This window comes from Microtus oregoni, unplaced genomic scaffold (genome assembly GCF_018167655.1).
Source record: "Microtus oregoni isolate MIOR12 unplaced genomic scaffold, Mior012 000014F_ref0000157, whole genome shotgun sequence".
NCBI lineage: Eukaryota > Metazoa > Chordata > Mammalia > Rodentia > Cricetidae > Microtus > Microtus oregoni.
The window spans coordinates 1,777,087-1,795,802 of NW_024543073.1; the positions used below are offsets into that span (position 1 = coordinate 1,777,087).

The following is an 18,716-nucleotide window of genomic DNA, read 5'->3' on the forward strand; positions in this document are numbered from 1 at the left end:
TTGCGTATTTTCCAGTTGTTTTATTTTAAGAAGGAGTACTTCTTAGTAAGAAAGAAATAATATCAGAATTTATGATTCTTGAGTGAATTTCAGAAGCAGATAGCATTCAAAGCAAAGGCTATGTCAGGCAAGCCCCAGGTGTATTACCCTAAGATGGTTGCAGACCTTGTTCAAAGAGGCCGGCATAGCTTCAGGAATCTTCACAGTTCCAAGGTTGATGAATGATTCAATGTTCAGCAGCCATGGGGAATCACTACAGATCTGAGCAGCTCTCAATATAGGCTGCTTTACTAGCTAGGCAGTTTTGGCATCTCTTGGTGAATATCAAAGTGTTCTTTCATATGGCTAAATAAATTGCCCAAAGAAGCCATTAAGAATATGTAAAACCTGGACATCATACTTGTATGGTATCCAGGGGACACACTGGTCCCAACTCGGGGACATTAAGTGGGGATTCTGAGTTAGTGGATCAAAACACATAGAAACTAAGATGGAAGTCAACCTGCTTATCAGACTGGATTATCAATAACAAGAGAGATAGTATCCATAGCTTATAGAACAATTGTGGAACTAAGCCAGTGGGTGTCTGGCTTACCTGAGCAGCGATGGCAGGTCCCATCTAGCTGAGGTGAGAGGTGACTTATGGGTTTAAGGGCATTGCAATCAACTAAGTTAAAGCTATTGGAAACATGCCAAGATTTTCTTCTGTGGATCAAGGCAATGATCTCCACCTGCAAAAACTTGGATAGAGGAGCTTCACCATGGTTACAAGCACCTGCTGTACAAGCATGAAAACCTTGTGTCAGAACTCCAACATTTAATTTAAAAAAAATCCAGACATGGCTATGTGTGCCTGTTACCCTAGCACTGGGGAGCAGAGACATGTGACTACGGAGAGCTTGCTGGCTAGCCAGACTAGCCTAAATGGTGAACTTCTGGATCAGCAAGAGACGATGTCTCAAAGAAATAAGGCACGGTGTGATAGAGGATGACACCTGACCTCCCATGGTCTGCACATGGATAAGCAGGTCCATATGTCTGTGTACATGATAAACACACACACACACACACACACACACATACACACACACATACACACACACTAGAAATGATAGTGGACATGGCTAGAGAATAATAATAAAGATAATTTTCACTACTGATTTCCCACTAATACTTTCACTGCACAGCTCAGCCTGAGTTAAAGCCTGACTTCAAAGTCACTTAACACCTAAGAATGCTCTCCTACTGTGTATTCGACCTGTTTGTTTAACCTGCCTGTAAGAGAACAATGTAATAACCAACCTTACATGCCTCGAATTTCTTATCTAAACAGCAACTAATGTATTATGATGTTAAGTCATAGATTCTTTCATGCTCCTGATTCAGCATAACGCATGTTTGTATATGTGTTATGATAATCATTTGCTGGAAACCATAAATAGGCCGGAAGTGGTTTATAAAATGAATTCTGAAAGCAACTTTCAGATAGCGCATGGTAGTGTTTGTGATTTATTTGTTATTTAGGTCATTTGGGGTCAGTGACTTGTAAAACTCTGTTGAAAATTTCTGTAAAGTGTCCAACATTTCTTCCTCATGTGATGCTTTCTGTGATGAGGTTCAATAAGAGGAAGATCAACCCTTTATTAGGGACAGATATTCATGGACACAGATATGGAGCCAACAAACAGAATTCAAACAGTGTAGATCCAGGCTTATGCAGACGGGAATGATGGAAAACACAGAGATTTCAAATTTGGCTCACTCTTGCTTAAATGACACAAAGGGTAATGCTTTGATTTCTTAGTTCAACACCAACAGTATTGGTGACTAAGTTTATTATTGATGTGTCCAAACTGACAGCCTAACCCTAGTATTATCCACATGCATAGTATTAGCAATCCTACTATTACCCTGAATTAAAGGATGAATAAACAATATAATAATAGCAACTACATATGACCATTGATGGGCATTCATACTTTCTTGCTGGATTAATCAGATCAATTCCCACATAGCATCATGAGCCACTTTCATGTGTATGACTCAGAATTTTATATAACTAATATCAATTAAGAACCAAAGTTCCTGGGCAGTGACAGCACACACACTTAGGGGGCAAAGGCAGGAGGACCTCTAAGTTGGAGGCCAGCCTGGTCTACAGAGTGAGTGCCAGGACAGCCAGGACTACATAGAGAAATCCTGTCTCATGAACAAACAAATAAAACAAAACAAGAACCCAAATTATCTTTTATCCCAGAACCCAGAAGTGGAAGCCCTGGTCTAGAAAGTGAGAGATACAGTCGGTCAGTCCTGGGGTGATAATGGCTGGGGTGATGGCCCAGTGGGTCAATGTACTTCTCAAGCAAGACAACTGGCGTTCAGATTCCTGGATCCCACATAAGTTCTGGATGGGTATGACGGCTTGACTGTATTTGCAGCAAGCCTGCTGAGACAGGCAGAGGCAGGAGATCCCCAGAGCAAGCTAGTTATGGACGCTAGGTGTATTGGGCAGCTATGGGTTTGATTGAGAAAGCTATCTCAAAGAAAAAGTCTAAATAGCTATGGAGGAAATTTCCTGATACCAACCTCAGGCCTCTCCACATACACACCCACACAAATATGCATGTATGATCACGTATACACATGCCCACATGCATGTGAACACACAGATACAAATGCACATATACCGCACACACATATGCATGAAAGAGGAAAAAAGAACCAGAGTTCTACGTAACACGGAGAGGATGCTTTTGAAAGAGCCAAAGATGATTGTATGTCTATTCTTCTATTCTTCCCCCGTAGATCAGAAAAAGGGGCCATTTCCCAATGCCAGAACTTCAGCTGTCAATCTCATTCCCCAACCTGACATCAGATGGTTATCCTGTACTATACCCAACTGGATGGTCGTCTTCAGATGTAAGTCATGTGTGCTTTCTAAGAATGTCAACTCTGCTGCCTTCTTCTTCAAATATCACAGTTACTTACTTCTTTTGTATTGGGAGGGGTGGCATGTCTGGGCCACAGGGGAGGTCAGAGGGTCACTTGTAGCAGTCAGTTCTCTCCTTCTACATTGTGAGCCCTGCAGCTGGATGACTCAGGGCATCAGGCTTGGCAGCAAGTGGCCTTTCACCAGAGGCCTTGGGACAGAACTCATGTCAAGGGGCTAGCAGTGAGTACTTTTCAGCTGCTAAGACATCTCTCCAACCCACTGTTACCTTCCTCGCCTCCTGTTTTGTAGGATACTTGTGATAAGTAAGTTTAGTCTAAAACAAATGGAGACGCTTTAAAAAATTAATTAATTTATATATTTATTAAAAAATAATAAATTAACAAATCCCATCAACTACTTAGAATATGTAAGTTCAATATCCAAGGTTCCTGAAACAAACTACAGAAAATGAGTAATTAAAGATGAGAATTAATTATTTAGTGATGTTGAGAGTCAGCAGGTTTGGTATCGAGGTGCTGATAATGGAGATTCCCTCTAGACCATGCCTTCCCTCCCAGCATCTAGTGTCGCTGGGAACTCTCTGTAGTCCTTGGCTCCATTCTTCCTGGGATTCTGGGTTCGTTTTTGGCCTCAGTTTTCCTGTACACCCACCATTCAATTTGGGGTTTCCTGAAATACAAGATGTTCTTACCCGCAGAACCTCAATGTAATTACGTCTCTAAGGACTCAGTTCGCAAAGGAGGTCATGTTTCCAGGTTCAGACTCTTAGGACTCGGCTATCCATGCCCTTTTGGAATCATGGTATAATCCTGTCAATCTTAGGTAATTAACTGTTGATGGATACATGGAATATATGTCACACTTAATTTGTTTGAGGGATTCAATAAGGAAGGCTTATTTTTTTTCTAAACATGCATAGCTGTTCACAAAAAGTGGGTTACTATTCACTTACCCCAAACAACCCCACCTTTGCAACCCCACTGAGCTTGTAGCACTAAATAGACTATGTGCTGTTTTAAAAATATTATTATTATATGACATTCATTATTAATATTATTATTCTGTTTATGTGTAAAACACAGACAGCTACAGTAATTATTGCACTAGTATATGCATGAATTCAACATTTAACATTATTCCTTCTTTTCATGTGGTTTTGAAAAGCTAAAACAAAACAAAACATGGCAACTGTCGTATTTAGTTTCCAATCATTTAAATATTTTGCTAATGGCAAGGAAAAAAAATCTCTGGAATTTCCCTCTCGTCCAACAAAAGAGGCATCAAATTGAGCCTATAGCAACATGCTAACACTTTCTTTTTCATTAGAGTATGTGTGTGTGTGTATACTTTAATATATCATGGGAATTTATTTATATATGTGTGTATATGTATATATATGTATGTATATATAATTGGAATTTATCAGCTGTTCTTTGAGCAATAATAAATTGATAATTATGTTACTCGTGAGACAGAGAATTCTACTAGCATCCTTCTCATCTGTTGCAATTGCAAGGGTCACAGAAACAATGATGATTACCTGGAGTGGGAACACATCGCGGCTGTCTTGCAGCCTCTCTATCCGGCACACTCACAAATGGATCTTCCATGTATATCACTTGTATATCACTGGCTGTCATTCATAAGATTCTTCATGTTAGTACACCAACTGATGTTTTTCCTTGGACTTTGCCACTTTCTAATAGGGAAATATTTTCCTTCCTTAGAATGTGAACTGCAAACCCAGGAGCCTTGAGGATCCTTTTGGTATCAACTCTGGGAAAAAAATGGCAATATCAAAGTCTGAAGATCTCAAAAGAGGCACAATCCAGGTAAACTGAATTCTATTTGTATGTTATGCTCTCCAAGCGCAGTACATCCAGTGTCGGCTTAGCAGTAAATATCTAGCTGAAGCATGCAGATATAGAACCTGGGACGGGATTGCAAGTACCCTGATATGTCTCTCTGACAATCAAACAGGATTGCAGCACCTGTAAGCTGGCCACCATCACGTGCCATCTCATCCCTTCTGACGTGAGTCAAGTGAACGTATCATTCATCCTGTGGAAACCAACGTTCATAAAAGTAAGTGGTCACATTGCACTAGGCAGTTATGGAGTCCGATCATTAAGTATTAGTTCACTATTGGTGTGTTTGTGCAAGCCACGGCATTGCCGTGGAAAGAACATGAAACTGGGGAGGGAGGTCTCTGAAAATGTGACCTATGACCAGCTGTGTGGGGCTCATCTTCCCCATCTGTCGATAACAAAGTTGCCACCAGAGTCCTCTGCCAGATGCAGTGTCCGAGGGCTCTGTCTTCCTCAGTCTGTGCACCACAAGAGAGAACTGCTTCTCCGATACTGGAGGTTATGCTTATCTTAATAGTTTGGGACCTCGTTAAGGTTCAAAAAGTAATGGAGTGACATTTTTTGATATCACTAACAAAAGAGAGAACTTGAATACCTTATAGAATACCGATTATTTTTGAAATTTCTATGTGAGTATATTCATTTTCCCCCACAAAGCTACATCTATCTGAATGCAGGCTGTTTTAAAACACAGTTTCTTGCATTTGGTATTTTTTTGTTTCTCTTGAAGGAAATATGTAGTTGATCATATGAAACTGAGAATTTTAGGTCCGGTCCCATTAAGATGATATTTTGGCAAGTCGTGATGTTTTAATATTGCTAATTTCATGCACAATCCTTAATAAGTGTGTACACGTAGTCCGCACTATTGGAATGTGAATGTAGTTGTCCCAAGCCTAGAGGCATGAGAGGCAAGCGAAGTTTGAAGTTTGTTTTTTCTAGAGAAAACTCTGGCTAGAAATCATTTTGAAGTTTCTATTCGCATTCTATAAGAAGGATCTAAGGGACAGTTTGGTGGGGGGTGGGGAAAGAATGAGGAGGTGCCCCCAGGCATCACTGTATTAATCTCACAGAACAATCTCAGGTTTTTTTTTCTATTTTCTTTTTCAAAAGTACACAATGTATTTGGATCCTATCTACACCTCACTCCTCCTTCCAACTTTTCCCAGAACCACCCCCATCATCCTATCTTCCTTAGAAAACCTCATATTTGTTTTTTAACCCACCAATTGTAATTAGTGCTATCCATATGCATGGGTGGGAGGTCGATCCACTGGGACATGGGAAACCCAACAAGGGCCACACTTGTTGCAATACTAAATAGCACACTGTGTTTCATATTCACTCATATGAACATAGGTAACAATAATAATGAAAAAGATAATGACTGGAAAAGGAGTAGGGATTTACTGGAGGAAGGGGGTGATTTAAGTGTATTTTTAATTTAAGACATATTTTTTAAAAAGAAAAGAAAAGCGACTTTCCCTACCCCAGCAGCTATCAACAGTTGCTCTGCTAGAGACGGGAGCTAGGAAGCCTCTTCCCCAGTCCATACTGGATCTTTAGTTGCCTTGATCTTGCCGGACCCTTGTTGCATGGGTGGACTGCAGCACATGGGGTCATTGGACTGCTCACATATGACCATCTCTCACCTTGATTAGCACGGTCCATTAATAACGACTCCTACCTGCCTTTCAGACACATTTTTCCAGCTTCAATCTCACTGTAAAGGGAGAACTTCAGAGTCAAAACACATCGCTGGTTTTAAGCAGCAGCAACCAGAAGCGAGAGGTAAGTGAGGCTACGTGTCTGAAAACTTTCTGCTTCTCACTCCAGACTGTCCGTGGTGTTCTGGCAGCCAGAAACAAGGGGGTAGGTGCGGCTGCACTCCTGGAAATAATACACATTACCCTTCAAACCTGCCCGTGGCGTTTTATGCTCGCACACAGGGACTGAAGCAGTGACTGATTTGACGCTCCTGTCAGACACTCCGATTTCCTTGGCATTGGCTTCTGATGAGATCTCAGGCTTGTTACCCCTCAGAAGCTAGAACAAGGTGATGCTTACAGCTCGCCGGCCATGTTTTCCTTCCCTATGACAGCAACTGGATGTTTCCACTTTCGCATTAGTGACAAAGGGGATGCTTGCGAGTTTTTCCCTTCAGGTCTCACATTATACAATGCAGGCTGCCTTAAATCTATTTACAGAAAATTCCTGTATATTGTGTATATGTAGCTGTGTGTGCGTGTGTCTGTATAAGTATATGTATATAAGGTTTTAAAACTTCTTCACTTAGTCATTGGAAAAATCACAAACAAAAGTGAGGCCTTTCAAGCAGAGTCCTTGGTTAAAAAAAAAAAAAGTATTTTATTCTTGACTTTTTAAAGCCAAAGGATTTGGTTTAGACAAAGGCATGATTTTCTCATACTGTCCTGAGAAAATTTCGATGTCCCACCTGGGTGAGCCAGACTGTATAAACTGTAAGATTCTGTTTTGAAGGGCTCTACTTTTTGGCGATAATAAATTTGATATTATTGGACGTTTTGAGTAAATGAAAGGCATTTTCAAATGTAAACCTAATGGTTTTTTTTTCTAGACAGTCATGTAATTAATTACAGTGTTTGGTAGAAAAAAAAATATAGCCTGCAATAACTCCTGGCTCCGGGAGTTCTAAGGGGTGTTTATCAGTGTTAACTGCCTGGTTTAATCATTTTCAGCTGGCTATTCAAATATCCAAAGATGGAGTCCCGGGCCAAGTGCCGCTGTGGGTCATCCTCCTGAGCGCGTTCGCTGGACTACTGCTCTTGATGCTGCTGATACTAGCACTGTGGAAGGTAAGCGCCACGGCCACTGTCACTCTGTTCCAGCCACCAACAGCAAAATAGATTATGAGTTATTTATGCTTCCGAATAGAATAGCGTATAAACATTTAGATGATAAACAAGAATTTTAAAACATACAATATCTCATATTGTGAGTACTACACATCTCATTTTTGCAAAGGAAAAAAATGTATGCCCCAATTGGAGATTTGTGTACCCTAAACTCCTGGAGTAACCCCTTTACAGGGGGGATTACTGAGGACTATTTAGCAATAAACTAAACTTTTAGTAAGGGTATTTATTACTTTTAAAAGTAAGAAAAACAGCCGGATGGTGGTGGCACATGCCCTTAACCCCAGCACTCAAGAGGCAGAGACAGGCTGATCTCTGTGAGTTCAAGGCCAGCCTGGTCTACAGAGTGAGTTCCAGGACAGCCAAGGTTATACATAGAAACCCGTCTCAAAAAATAAAATAAAATAAAATAAAATAAAATAAACAAGAAAGATTGAATTCCTTTGTTGGTGAAGGACATCAAGACTGAGACGAACTTTTGTTTTAGCTATAGCACTCTGTCTGCTTTAAAGATAAAATGCTTCTTTGGTGCATAAACAGAAAACCCACATTTTCTGAAGTAATTGTGTGGCTGTATAAGGAACAAGTAATAAACTAGTTGGCTTGTGTACTGAAGAACATAAAGTTCAACGACCCCTTATCAAATCCTTTTGGAATACCAAATGGTAACCTATTTTCTCTCAAGTTAATCTAGATATTTACTGAGATGGTTTCAGGTGAGAAATGCAAGAACACTCCATTTTCAAACAGGCTGTGATGATAGCTTTTAGGATGGATGAACTTACTAGAAAAATCCATATAAAAGTTGAATTCAACATTTTTATTAATTACATATGGAATTTGAATTCTGTCTGGCATTAACATGTTCCTATATCTCACCACTGCTTTGCTAGATAAAATTATGCAAAAATGGAAATGTGGCTACATGTTCATTTTTCTAATGTACAAAAACAGAACCATTTAATCAAATAGTTTCTATAGCAACTTACTTTCGTATTGAGCTATAGCAGTCACCATCCTTCCTGGCTTCTGTGATGACAAACTTCATCTTTGGGGGATTTCCTTCAAGGAGAACGTACCCAAATAGCATTTGGCTTCCATAAATGGAATATATGATTCTTCCCCAGCAAAGTCTCAAGACACAGGTCACATTCAGTATCCCTTCCTCTAAAGTTCCAAAATGTCAGAGCTCTCTGCAATACCCAGCTTTGCCACACCGTGGTACCCAAGGCCTGGTTTACAGCTTGTGTTGACACAGAGGCTGTGATTTTCCCTCTGGGAAGCACCTCTGCTACAGAATAGGCCTAATGTTGCCACCTAGTGTGACCTTCCTGTGTGAGCTGACTAGTTGGAATACTAGTTAGGAATGAGAATAGGAAAGCCAGAGCCTATACTAGGATGGATTCTCTCTGACTTCACACCTCTGCTTCAAGCAAACAAACAAGACAGAATTTTCACCCACCTGTTCTTCCATCCATGGTCTGAAAAGGCCTGAGTGTAAAAATGAGGACATTTTCCAGTAAATTTTGCATTGATGTATGCTTACAGCTTCTAAGATCTTCTTTTACCACCCACAAAAGGTCAGTTAACTAACTCCGGGCTGTCAAAATGAGTGTATTTAGTTAATTCAAATACCTCAGTAATAGGCTTTTAAATTAGAACTGGGATTTCAAGGCAAACAGGGGGAGCAAGCACTTAGTAGGTGATTACTTTGTGCCAAGCAATCTTCCTTAATGCATCTTCACTCTTATGAACCTCAGTCTGTAGAGGAGGAAGTGAATGTACAGACAAGTTTTGCATGTTTACCGGGCCACAGAGCCAGTAATGTTATGGATAAGATTTTGAATATTTATTCACTGATCTCATTCTGTGGTCCACACAACAATTTTTGTAACCATGTATTGTAACTGTGTTTTATACCTGTAAACATTAAAACAAAGGTAAGGTAGCTGATAACTCCCCAAGAGTATCAACTAGTGAACAACTGTATTCAACTAACTATTATCTCCAAAACTTTGTATTTTTTAGATAGATTCCATTGTTACACAGCACAGGGCTCTGGGTTATAAATTCTTTGAAACATAAATTACTTGGTTTTAGAATAAAAGTTCCTAATCCAATTCAGAGTAACATATAAAGCAGAATGCCACAGTCAGAAGAAAAAATGTGGGAAACTAGAACATGTGTTTTCAAGTTCTCTAACTTGATTCACACCTATGTCAAAGTCCCCCATTGATGAGTTATTAATCCTACAGCGTTGTTCCCTATCCAGTGTGATTTATTGAAGGAGAATGGTAGTCCCCCATAGCCCCAGCTTAGTCCTGGGATCCAGTCAACTGTACTATAATGTAGTATAATAAGATGCTTTGAGAAATTAAAAAAGTAAATATATGTACCTAACTTTTATTATAATACAATGTTATAATCATTCTATTTTATTTTTCATTATTGTTAATTTCTCATTGTGTCTGAGACTCCGTGCTGCGGTGTTTCAGGTGTACAGACCTGCGGATAAGGGGCTGGGGTAGCGACGCCACACTTCTTCATCCTTTATTTTCTGCTATTCATTTATCCGACACTTGCCCCACGATTTACACTGATCACTACTTTGCCCCCGGGTTTTGAACTAGGTTAATTCTAAAGAGGATCATTTGGGATACAGAAACGAAAGCAGAAAAGCAAAACCCTAGAGAAAACACACTTAACTTTTTGTTTTTCGAACCCCGGCTAATTGTCTTGGTTTAGTTTGTAGGAGTTACAAATTACATCCCCTTAATCTCTGGTCTAAATATCCAGCTTCCCTTAATAAAACGCATGTTTAGAGGATTTGTTGAATGGAAAAGATGAGATCACAGAAGTTCAGGCTCGAAGATGGTCATTTAGAAACATTTTAAAGCGAAGGCAAATGGAAAAGGAGCTGGTCTTTAGAGGAAAAAGAGCCTGTTGGACAGCCCTGAAGAACCAGATTTTTTAACGATTTTTAAATTGAATCTTTGGAAATTTCATGGACCCTAGTTCTGCTCACCTCCCAGTCCCTCCATATTCTCCCCTTCCCACTGCAGTGTGCCCCCTCAATGAAAATTTTTAAAAAATCAAACCAGAGCAAAGCAAGCAAACAAAAACAAAAGAAAAAATGAACAAAAAAGTCAACAAAACGAACAGAAAACCTCTTCTCTCCTCCGTCTTTCCTGCCGCTTCAACACCTCTCTACTCGTCCTGGTGGCATTGGGAGCTGCGGAGTCCCACACAGCAGACCCTTTTCTTAAATACTCGCCTCCCACTCTGGAGAAAGCCTCCCTGATTTGCTGTCCTCAGGGCACATGGGCAAAGGTGAACAGGTGATTGGTATCCAAGTCCGGAGCTTCCGTACTTGCCTCATAGGAAATGACTGGTGTTCAGGGAAACATAACCTCATGGTGGTTTCCAAGTTTGTATTGTTCTGTTACCGCCCTTTCCTCATCTTCTAGCAACTAGATTCTGGCAGAAACCAGCCCTAACTAAAGCTTTCTAAGTTGGAAGTACTTATTGCTGATCATTCATCCCTCCATGTCTGCAAGGGCTCAATCATTATATATTAGGTGTGTAGTCCCAGGCTGGGGAGGGAGCTCAGTCAGCAAAGTGCTTGCCTTATCAACATGAAGACCCAAGTTCCAGGCAAGAACACACACATACACATACACACACACACACACACACACACACACACAAACCCCTCACGATGGTTAAGCGGTGGTGGCCGGAGTGAAGACATAGCATAGCAGTTAAAGAGTATGTACTGCTCCTACAGAAGACCCAAGTTCAGTTTTCAGTACCTTTGTCCATTGTCTCCCACCTAGGTGTAACTCCAGATCCAGGGGATCCGACACTTCTGGCCTCTGAGGGCAGCAACTCTCACTTACACATTCCCACATACAGAGACAGAGACACACACACAATTGCACATAATAAAAATAGATCTTTAAAGAAAAGTTGTACATGTTGGCATGGAGTTATCTATAATGTGCTGATAACCCCAGCACTGGCAGTGGAAAGAGTACCCTCCCCCTCCGCAGGCTTCTCTGGCTATTCAGATTAGTCTAACATAAGGCTGATAACTTTTGTTGATGGTTCAGTGACAGAAAATAATGAAATGTGACTTACGTTAGCCACATATGATTTCTTTTCCCTACCCTCAGTAGCTCTATTTTCCTAGGTAAATGACACGGGGTCTTTCGAGCAACCTCTCCCGGAGAGCTTGTGTGTAACATTCTAACCCACTTAGAGACACCTAGATAATTCAGACATTTTCCTGGCACCTTGCTCATGGCCGTCCACCAGGCTCACTGTAAACCCTAAGAATTGCAATATCCGACCATTGGTTACTTGATGGAAAAGTTTCTGCCACTTCAAAACAAATAACGACAATGACAACGTAGAAGCCATGTTGATTCATTGCCATTCGCTTGTCTTACACTTCCCAGAACGCTGCTTCTTGCACATATGCACGGTTTTCCCTAGGTAGCTGGTGCAGTGGAGTGGCCAAGGATGAAGTAGCACTTTGACAGATATTATCCAATTTGCATTCAGTATTAACTGGTCAGATAAAATACGCATTGGTTTTCTGAATTAATTGCGTGCTCAGATTTTATAATGCATGATTACTTAGATTATATCTAAATAGATTAGCATCTGTGGCCTGAATTAAAAGAATTCATTGTATTATATTTTGTATTTTCTCAACAGATTGGATTCTTCAAAAGGCCGCTAAAGAAGAAAATGGAGAAATGAAATATTTTACAGGAGAAAAAAAGAGGACAGTAACGATTTATTCAATGATCTATTCTCAGGTTTGCCTCAATCATGTGAGAAGAAATTCAGAAATATAACCAAAGACATGGTCACATGACTATATGTCATTCATCATCCAGCTGCTGGGATTACTCCCTTGGGAAAGTGACAGATCAAGGATGATCCAAAAAGGGTACCCAAAGATATGTTTTAGAAAGTGATGAGAAATACTTTTAATAATTGCTCATTTTTGTTGAGTAAGTGAAATGACAAAGGGTTTTAAAGAAGAATCCCCAGTCCATGTAGGTTTATGTGTTTAGATGCCACGCGGAGCATTCAAGGGATGCATGAAAATAGCTTTGTGTTCACCGAAACAGTGACTCTAGGTATGATGTAAACTAAGGTCTCCTCTTGATGACACCTTCAGAGTGGCACTTGGCATTTGTAAATGCCAGCAAAGGCATGGAGTGGGGAAGATCGCCCAATTCTAATGAGAAAAACTGCCCAGCAGAGCCCATATCCAATATGGACTGAAAATAGAAAGAAACCACAGAGCCGACGCTCAGTGACTTCTTGGGTTCTATAGTTGGAAATAGTGTTTTCCAATGTGCTTAGAGTACAGCACAGTTGAGTTTAAATTCTATGTTGAATAGAGAGAGTAATTTAAAAACAAGTGCACTGAGTCTATTCATTTAAACTTTTACAAAAAGTAAAAGCGCTTAATTTATATAGAGCTCTAGAACACAAACCTCTTTTATAAGAAAAAAAGCAAACAGTCACTTAAAACAATTTGTGTAGCATAACAGTGATTAGTTATGAAAAACCATAACTAATGTATGTGTGATGCCCAGAGGCTTAATAAACCATAAGAACATAGATAGAAAACCCAAAAAGACTAAAGTCACCTTTGCTGAGCAGTTGTTTAATGCTGGGGCTTCCAGATGTTACATTACACTAAAGTAGGAGACTCCTCAATGCTTTGGTATAGGTTCTTTTAAAACCCCAAGATATGAGTGTTTATTTTTGTATTTTCCAAATACGTTTCATGTTACTATCGCAAAAGCAGTCTCCTGAGCTAGTTTTAGATTTACTAAGAACACACTGATTTCGAGCAAGGCATCTCAGAATTTAAAAAGAAACCAAGAAATGTAGTTTAAAGAATCTATACTTTGAAAACTTAACCCAACAAAAAGATACAACTGTATGTACTTCTGTGTTACTGAAATAATCCCTACGGGCCTTGAACTCTGCTGTAATTAAGTCGCAGATGCTCCATTTCTAAGATAAATTACAATGAATGAATGTATAGTATCTTCATGTGTGAACTACTGCTGTAACATTTGCTGATCCTACCGCCCCAAAGCCATTTCTCTGCTTGATTGAATACCATAAGAACCAGAACCTGTCAATACTCCAAAAGAGCTAGACTCTGCTCTCCTCAAAACACAAAAAGCCAACAGAGAAATTAAGTGTTTTGGGTTGGATTATTAAAAAATGTATTTCTGAGGAATTATCTTAGGTCCAGGTTCAGCCTACCTTTCAGCTTTCCAGTCCTATGTATAAGATCCTAAGGCATAGGAGATGGACATGAGGTTGCCACAGTCATCCTTGGCTGGAAGAAAGGTGGACAGGAAACAAGAAGAAAGAAGGCGTGTTTTCCATTCTCACTGTCTCTCGCTGGCTGCAGAAGTAATGGCTTCCTCCTGCTCTTCTTCCCCCATCAGAACTCAGGTGTTTCTTGCTCAGTTACCATGGTGCCCAACTCTCGCACACTCCCGCTCAGCAGCCCTACTCCTAACTCCATGTCTTTGGAAATAAAATTCAATCAATACATTTAGATTCATATTTGACATCGGGGACTGAACTTTGTACACTGAGCTCTACGTGTGCATAGTTAAACTACAAATGTTGTTAAGCCAAAAGGACAAAACAGAAATGAGGTCATTTTGAACTTTTAAGGAGAGTAACAGCAGTCTGGCCAGATAAAAAGGTGCCAAAACCACTTGACGACCAGTTTTTAACGTACGTTATTCCTGGTTAGTAGTAAATATTTAAGGAACCAGATATCTCTTCTCTACTATCATAACTGAGTCTGTGTGTGTGTAATCATTTGCATACACATACATATACCATTTAAACACAGAGCAACTGAAGAATAACAAATGACAGAACTTACTAAGATAGGAAAAAAATAAGCACACAAAAGCAAGACCAGGGATGGAAGTTTGTGTGTTTTGTTTTTTTTTTGGCTTCTCTTTCATTTAATATTTAAGTTTTTAAGATTAGTCAGTATTTTGTAAATTAAAAACTATGAATGCAGAGGTTTTGAGTTTTAAAAAGATAATAGATGCCCAAAATTAGCTTTATAGACATATTCTAGAACATATAAATAAGAAATTACTAAATTATGTAACATTATTTAAGACAATAAAATTGGGCAATACTTAGGACTATTTATGAACTTACAGATTAAAATAAATCACCAAATATCTTGTATCTTTGATTTGATTTTCTTAAGCACTGATGCTCCCAGTATGAAATGAACTATGCATGCATTCCCTTTCCTAAGCACACAAATAAAGGAACACGAATAAATTACTCCACAAACTGTCCTTCAGGAGGGACAGTCACCCCAATATCTGACTTACGTGATGTCATTGCTCTCTCCGCATGCCACTTGCAGACACTTAAAAAAAACCCTATTCGGATTGCAGAATTCCTAGAAATGTGTGTCAGATTTTATCAACTTGTATGAGATACTGTAGCATACCACTGAAGTAAACTGCATCCTACATAGTAGAAAAAGTGGTGTCTAGAGATGCAGATCAATGTTCACCGTCTATATACACACCTAAGCAAACTCTCTAACCAAACTTCAAGTTATGCTGAAAAAATCGGTTGTATCAATCCAAGAACTTAGAATGCTATAGATTATTTATCCTTTAATTTTAAATGTCTAAGATTAATCATCCTTTAATATGAGTAAAGCGAAATGAACGTGCAGGAGGAAAGAGTTGAAAGCAAGAAAATACAGAGGGTAGCCTGCACACCACTAAAAACAAGAGCCACTCAGGAGTCACAGAGAAACTTTCTCAAAACACTCCATAAAGAAAAAGGCGAAGTGAGAAGTCTTTAGCAACCATTTCTAGCTTTTGTTATCCAATTCAAACATCAGCAATGCAATTTTTTAAACTATTTTTCTCTGAGCACTAGGATCCTTGACAACTTAGACCCCAAGTATTTTCTGTGGCATATGTATACTTGAAAAAAAGCTTGTAGAAAGAGAGACTTTTATAAAATTTGTTTAGGCAGCCAGAATGATTTTTATCTATAAATATAGATATATGAATATATATAAGTAATGTGCATATATTTTTCATAGAAAGCCTTCTACTTTTTCTTGTATAAACAGGTTTAAGCTCAATGGGGTAGCAGAAATCTTTGTATAAAATAACTTGTGATAGAGTAGCACTGTATTCCAATGTGCTCATAGTGTCTTCATTGAACACACCATCAATTCCATATGAACTCCTATCCTACTCTGCAGGATGCTGAGCAAAATAGAGGAGGACCCAGGGCCAGAGTCCATCTCATGTACCAGTGCCAGAATCTACCTTGTGTACCAGGTGTAATGTGTTGTCCAAAGAAAGTGACTTCGGGCAAATAATTGTTCAAAATAGCATTTTGTGCCCTCTTCTTTGGTTCTTAAAACCCCTCAAGCATCCTTCTCCCCATCACACGTCTCCTCAAATGGTTTTCAGGAAGATTGCTTTAGTAGCTTGTTACTAAGACGTGTGCTCCTTTTACAGTGAATGCCAGCTTCAGTGAACAGATCATTCACTCTGGTTTTCCAACCCAGATTCCTTAATGGCACTCCAAAGGGTTGGCATGGCACCCCACAGTATTTGTACCTCAGAGATGCAGCATCCTTCCTTGAGAAGTTGACAACCATATGGGCCACTGTCCTATGAGATTCTACGGGAGAAACCGGAGAGATTGAAGCCTTCAGCAACTGGGTATTTTCCTTATCCTCACCCAAGGGACAGTTCTAAAAGCTAAAAGAAGGCTTCGTCCTCAAGATGCTGTTTTTTAGAAATTGCAATATGCAAATTAATTGAACATAAGGGACTTTAAATGCAGATGACACTTCAAAATAAATAGCCTGGGCTTTTGCTTCCAACTGGACAGTGGTCTCCAAGCTCTAGCTACCCACAATCTAAAAACCACCTCCGTCCTTTAAGTTTGCTGAAGGGAAAGACAAAGCACATTGCAAAAGGCCACAGTCAAGGCTGGGTGTGGGCCCATGGTTGAGTGCACAGAGCTCATGAAAGGCCCTGGGTCTGAATTCTAATACCACATAAGGGGAACGGGCATTATCATACCACCATTTCTCAAAGGGAAGTACTGTAGCATACTACTAAAAATTACATAATTTTAAAAAAGAATTTAAAAAGCAATAGCATTAAACTACAGAATTAATTAAATTCCAGCATTAATTTTATGTACTATTCAGTGTCTTTTATCCTCATTATTAAAATTTTACCTCGAATTTAGAAATTCGGAGTAAGACATTTAGCCATCACCAGTAAGGAGAAAGCAGAGACGCATGTGGAGGCAGGCAAGTCTCAGCCCTATGAAAACATCTGGCCCAGGGAAGTCTAAAGTTCCCAACCTGTGGGAAGAGAACCTATGAGAATCATGATGATAAAGCAGGGGCCAATGACACTCAGTGCTGTGACTGTGTGTTTGGTATTTGTTCTTCAAGGTATAGAGAAAGGAGTGTTGAGTTTATATGTAACAGTTTGAGGCTGAATATCTGATCTCTCATTCATTGGATTTATGCATATAAACTGGGGACAAAAAAATCTTAAAAGAAATCCTCCTAATGCCATCAGAATGAAAACCCACCCACTGTGCTCATCGTCAATTCCTATCAGCACAATTGGTCCCCGTTCCTGTATTGAAGAGCTGGAGAGAGATGGAGGAAGGAAGGGGTAGTGAATATTGATTTTCCTCTCCTCCATGGAGTGGCCATAGTGAAGGAAGTCACCACATGTAGATTCGATGTCACATGATAACTTGTACTTTGATAAATATAAACGAAATGGGGCAGGCGAGAAAATGAAGCTACCTACCTATCTTGATGTCTACCACCCAATCCATGAAAATGACCAGAGTTTCCTGAGACTCCATGTGTCCCACCCCACAGCACACTCAAACGTACTTGTCACTATATGAATGAAAGTGTACTCTTATTGACAAATTGACCCCAGGGAACTTTCTGGGGTTAACATATCTTAAGAGTCATGTGAAGACAATTGTCTGAAACCACAGTCTGCAGATTCTTCCTTCTAGAGACATTCCATGCGGGAGATCCTGGTGGTTAGTATTTCAGTCAGAGTTACCTGCTACCCTTGCCCCGTAAGCAGCCAGTCCCGGCTGCAGAATTAGGAAACACTGGCCTGTTGGGATGGTGTCCTGTTCGTTACTACTGTGAAGCTATAAGACTGTTGATAGGCTGTGTGCACCATGTATACATCTTATTAAAAAGAAGAATATTGCACTTAGTAACTACTGCCCTGGAGCATCCACCATACTCCCCCCGCCCCACATTTACACATTGCCTAGTTGAAAGTTATTAGATTGCTCATTTTCCTAACTTACCTCAAACTGAACTCATCAAAGGGACAACTTAAGGGTATGTGCATAGACTTATTAAAAAGTGATTAGATAAAAATGCTTCGTTGACATTCAAGTATAAAGAACCTTTTGCATAGAAGTTCATGGAATCTGCTGCAAGGGACAGTCATGTACGAGGTATAATTAGAATTTGCTGAGTGTGTGAAAGAGCATTTGGATGCTCTGTGGATGGCGTATCCTGTACACTATTCTGAGGTCAAAGGTTTGATATTTTTGTACAATTCTATCTTATCTTGTGCATCAGCTGTGTAATTTACGTCAAGGTAAATGAGTATCCTGTTTTATATCTTAAATAAAAAATGACTCAAAGAAGAATGTGATTACTGTGATTTTAAATATATATTTTCTCCAGAATGAATGGGACTTCTTCCAAAATATCAACTTTTTTTTTTAAGCTCCATTGCAGCTTTTACTTTGGTACTCTACAAGGAAGAAACAAAGAGCAAATTAAGCATGTCTGTGGTGTTTCCTGTACAAGATGCATTGTGATTGTCTTGCGAACTTGAGACAAAAGCCACAGAATCTATATGACTG

General features: G+C 39.6%; 1 protein-coding gene across 1 annotated transcript in view; it reads left to right on the plus strand.

The window, feature by feature from the left end:
• The window catches only part of Itga1 (integrin subunit alpha 1), a 146,499-nt gene extending 128,005 nt beyond the window's left edge, over positions 1-18,494 (plus strand). The window contains exons 24-29 of the mRNA XM_041663215.1: positions 2,806-2,919; positions 4,681-4,785; positions 4,934-5,038; positions 6,520-6,612; positions 7,539-7,655; positions 12,438-18,494. Coding sequence (XP_041519149.1) covers positions 2,806-2,919; positions 4,681-4,785; positions 4,934-5,038; positions 6,520-6,612; positions 7,539-7,655; positions 12,438-12,482 — 579 coding nt within the window. The 3' untranslated portion in view covers positions 12,483-18,494. The remainder of the gene's footprint in view (positions 1-2,805; positions 2,920-4,680; positions 4,786-4,933; positions 5,039-6,519; positions 6,613-7,538; positions 7,656-12,437) is intronic.
• Positions 18,495-18,716: the final 222 nt, after the last annotated feature.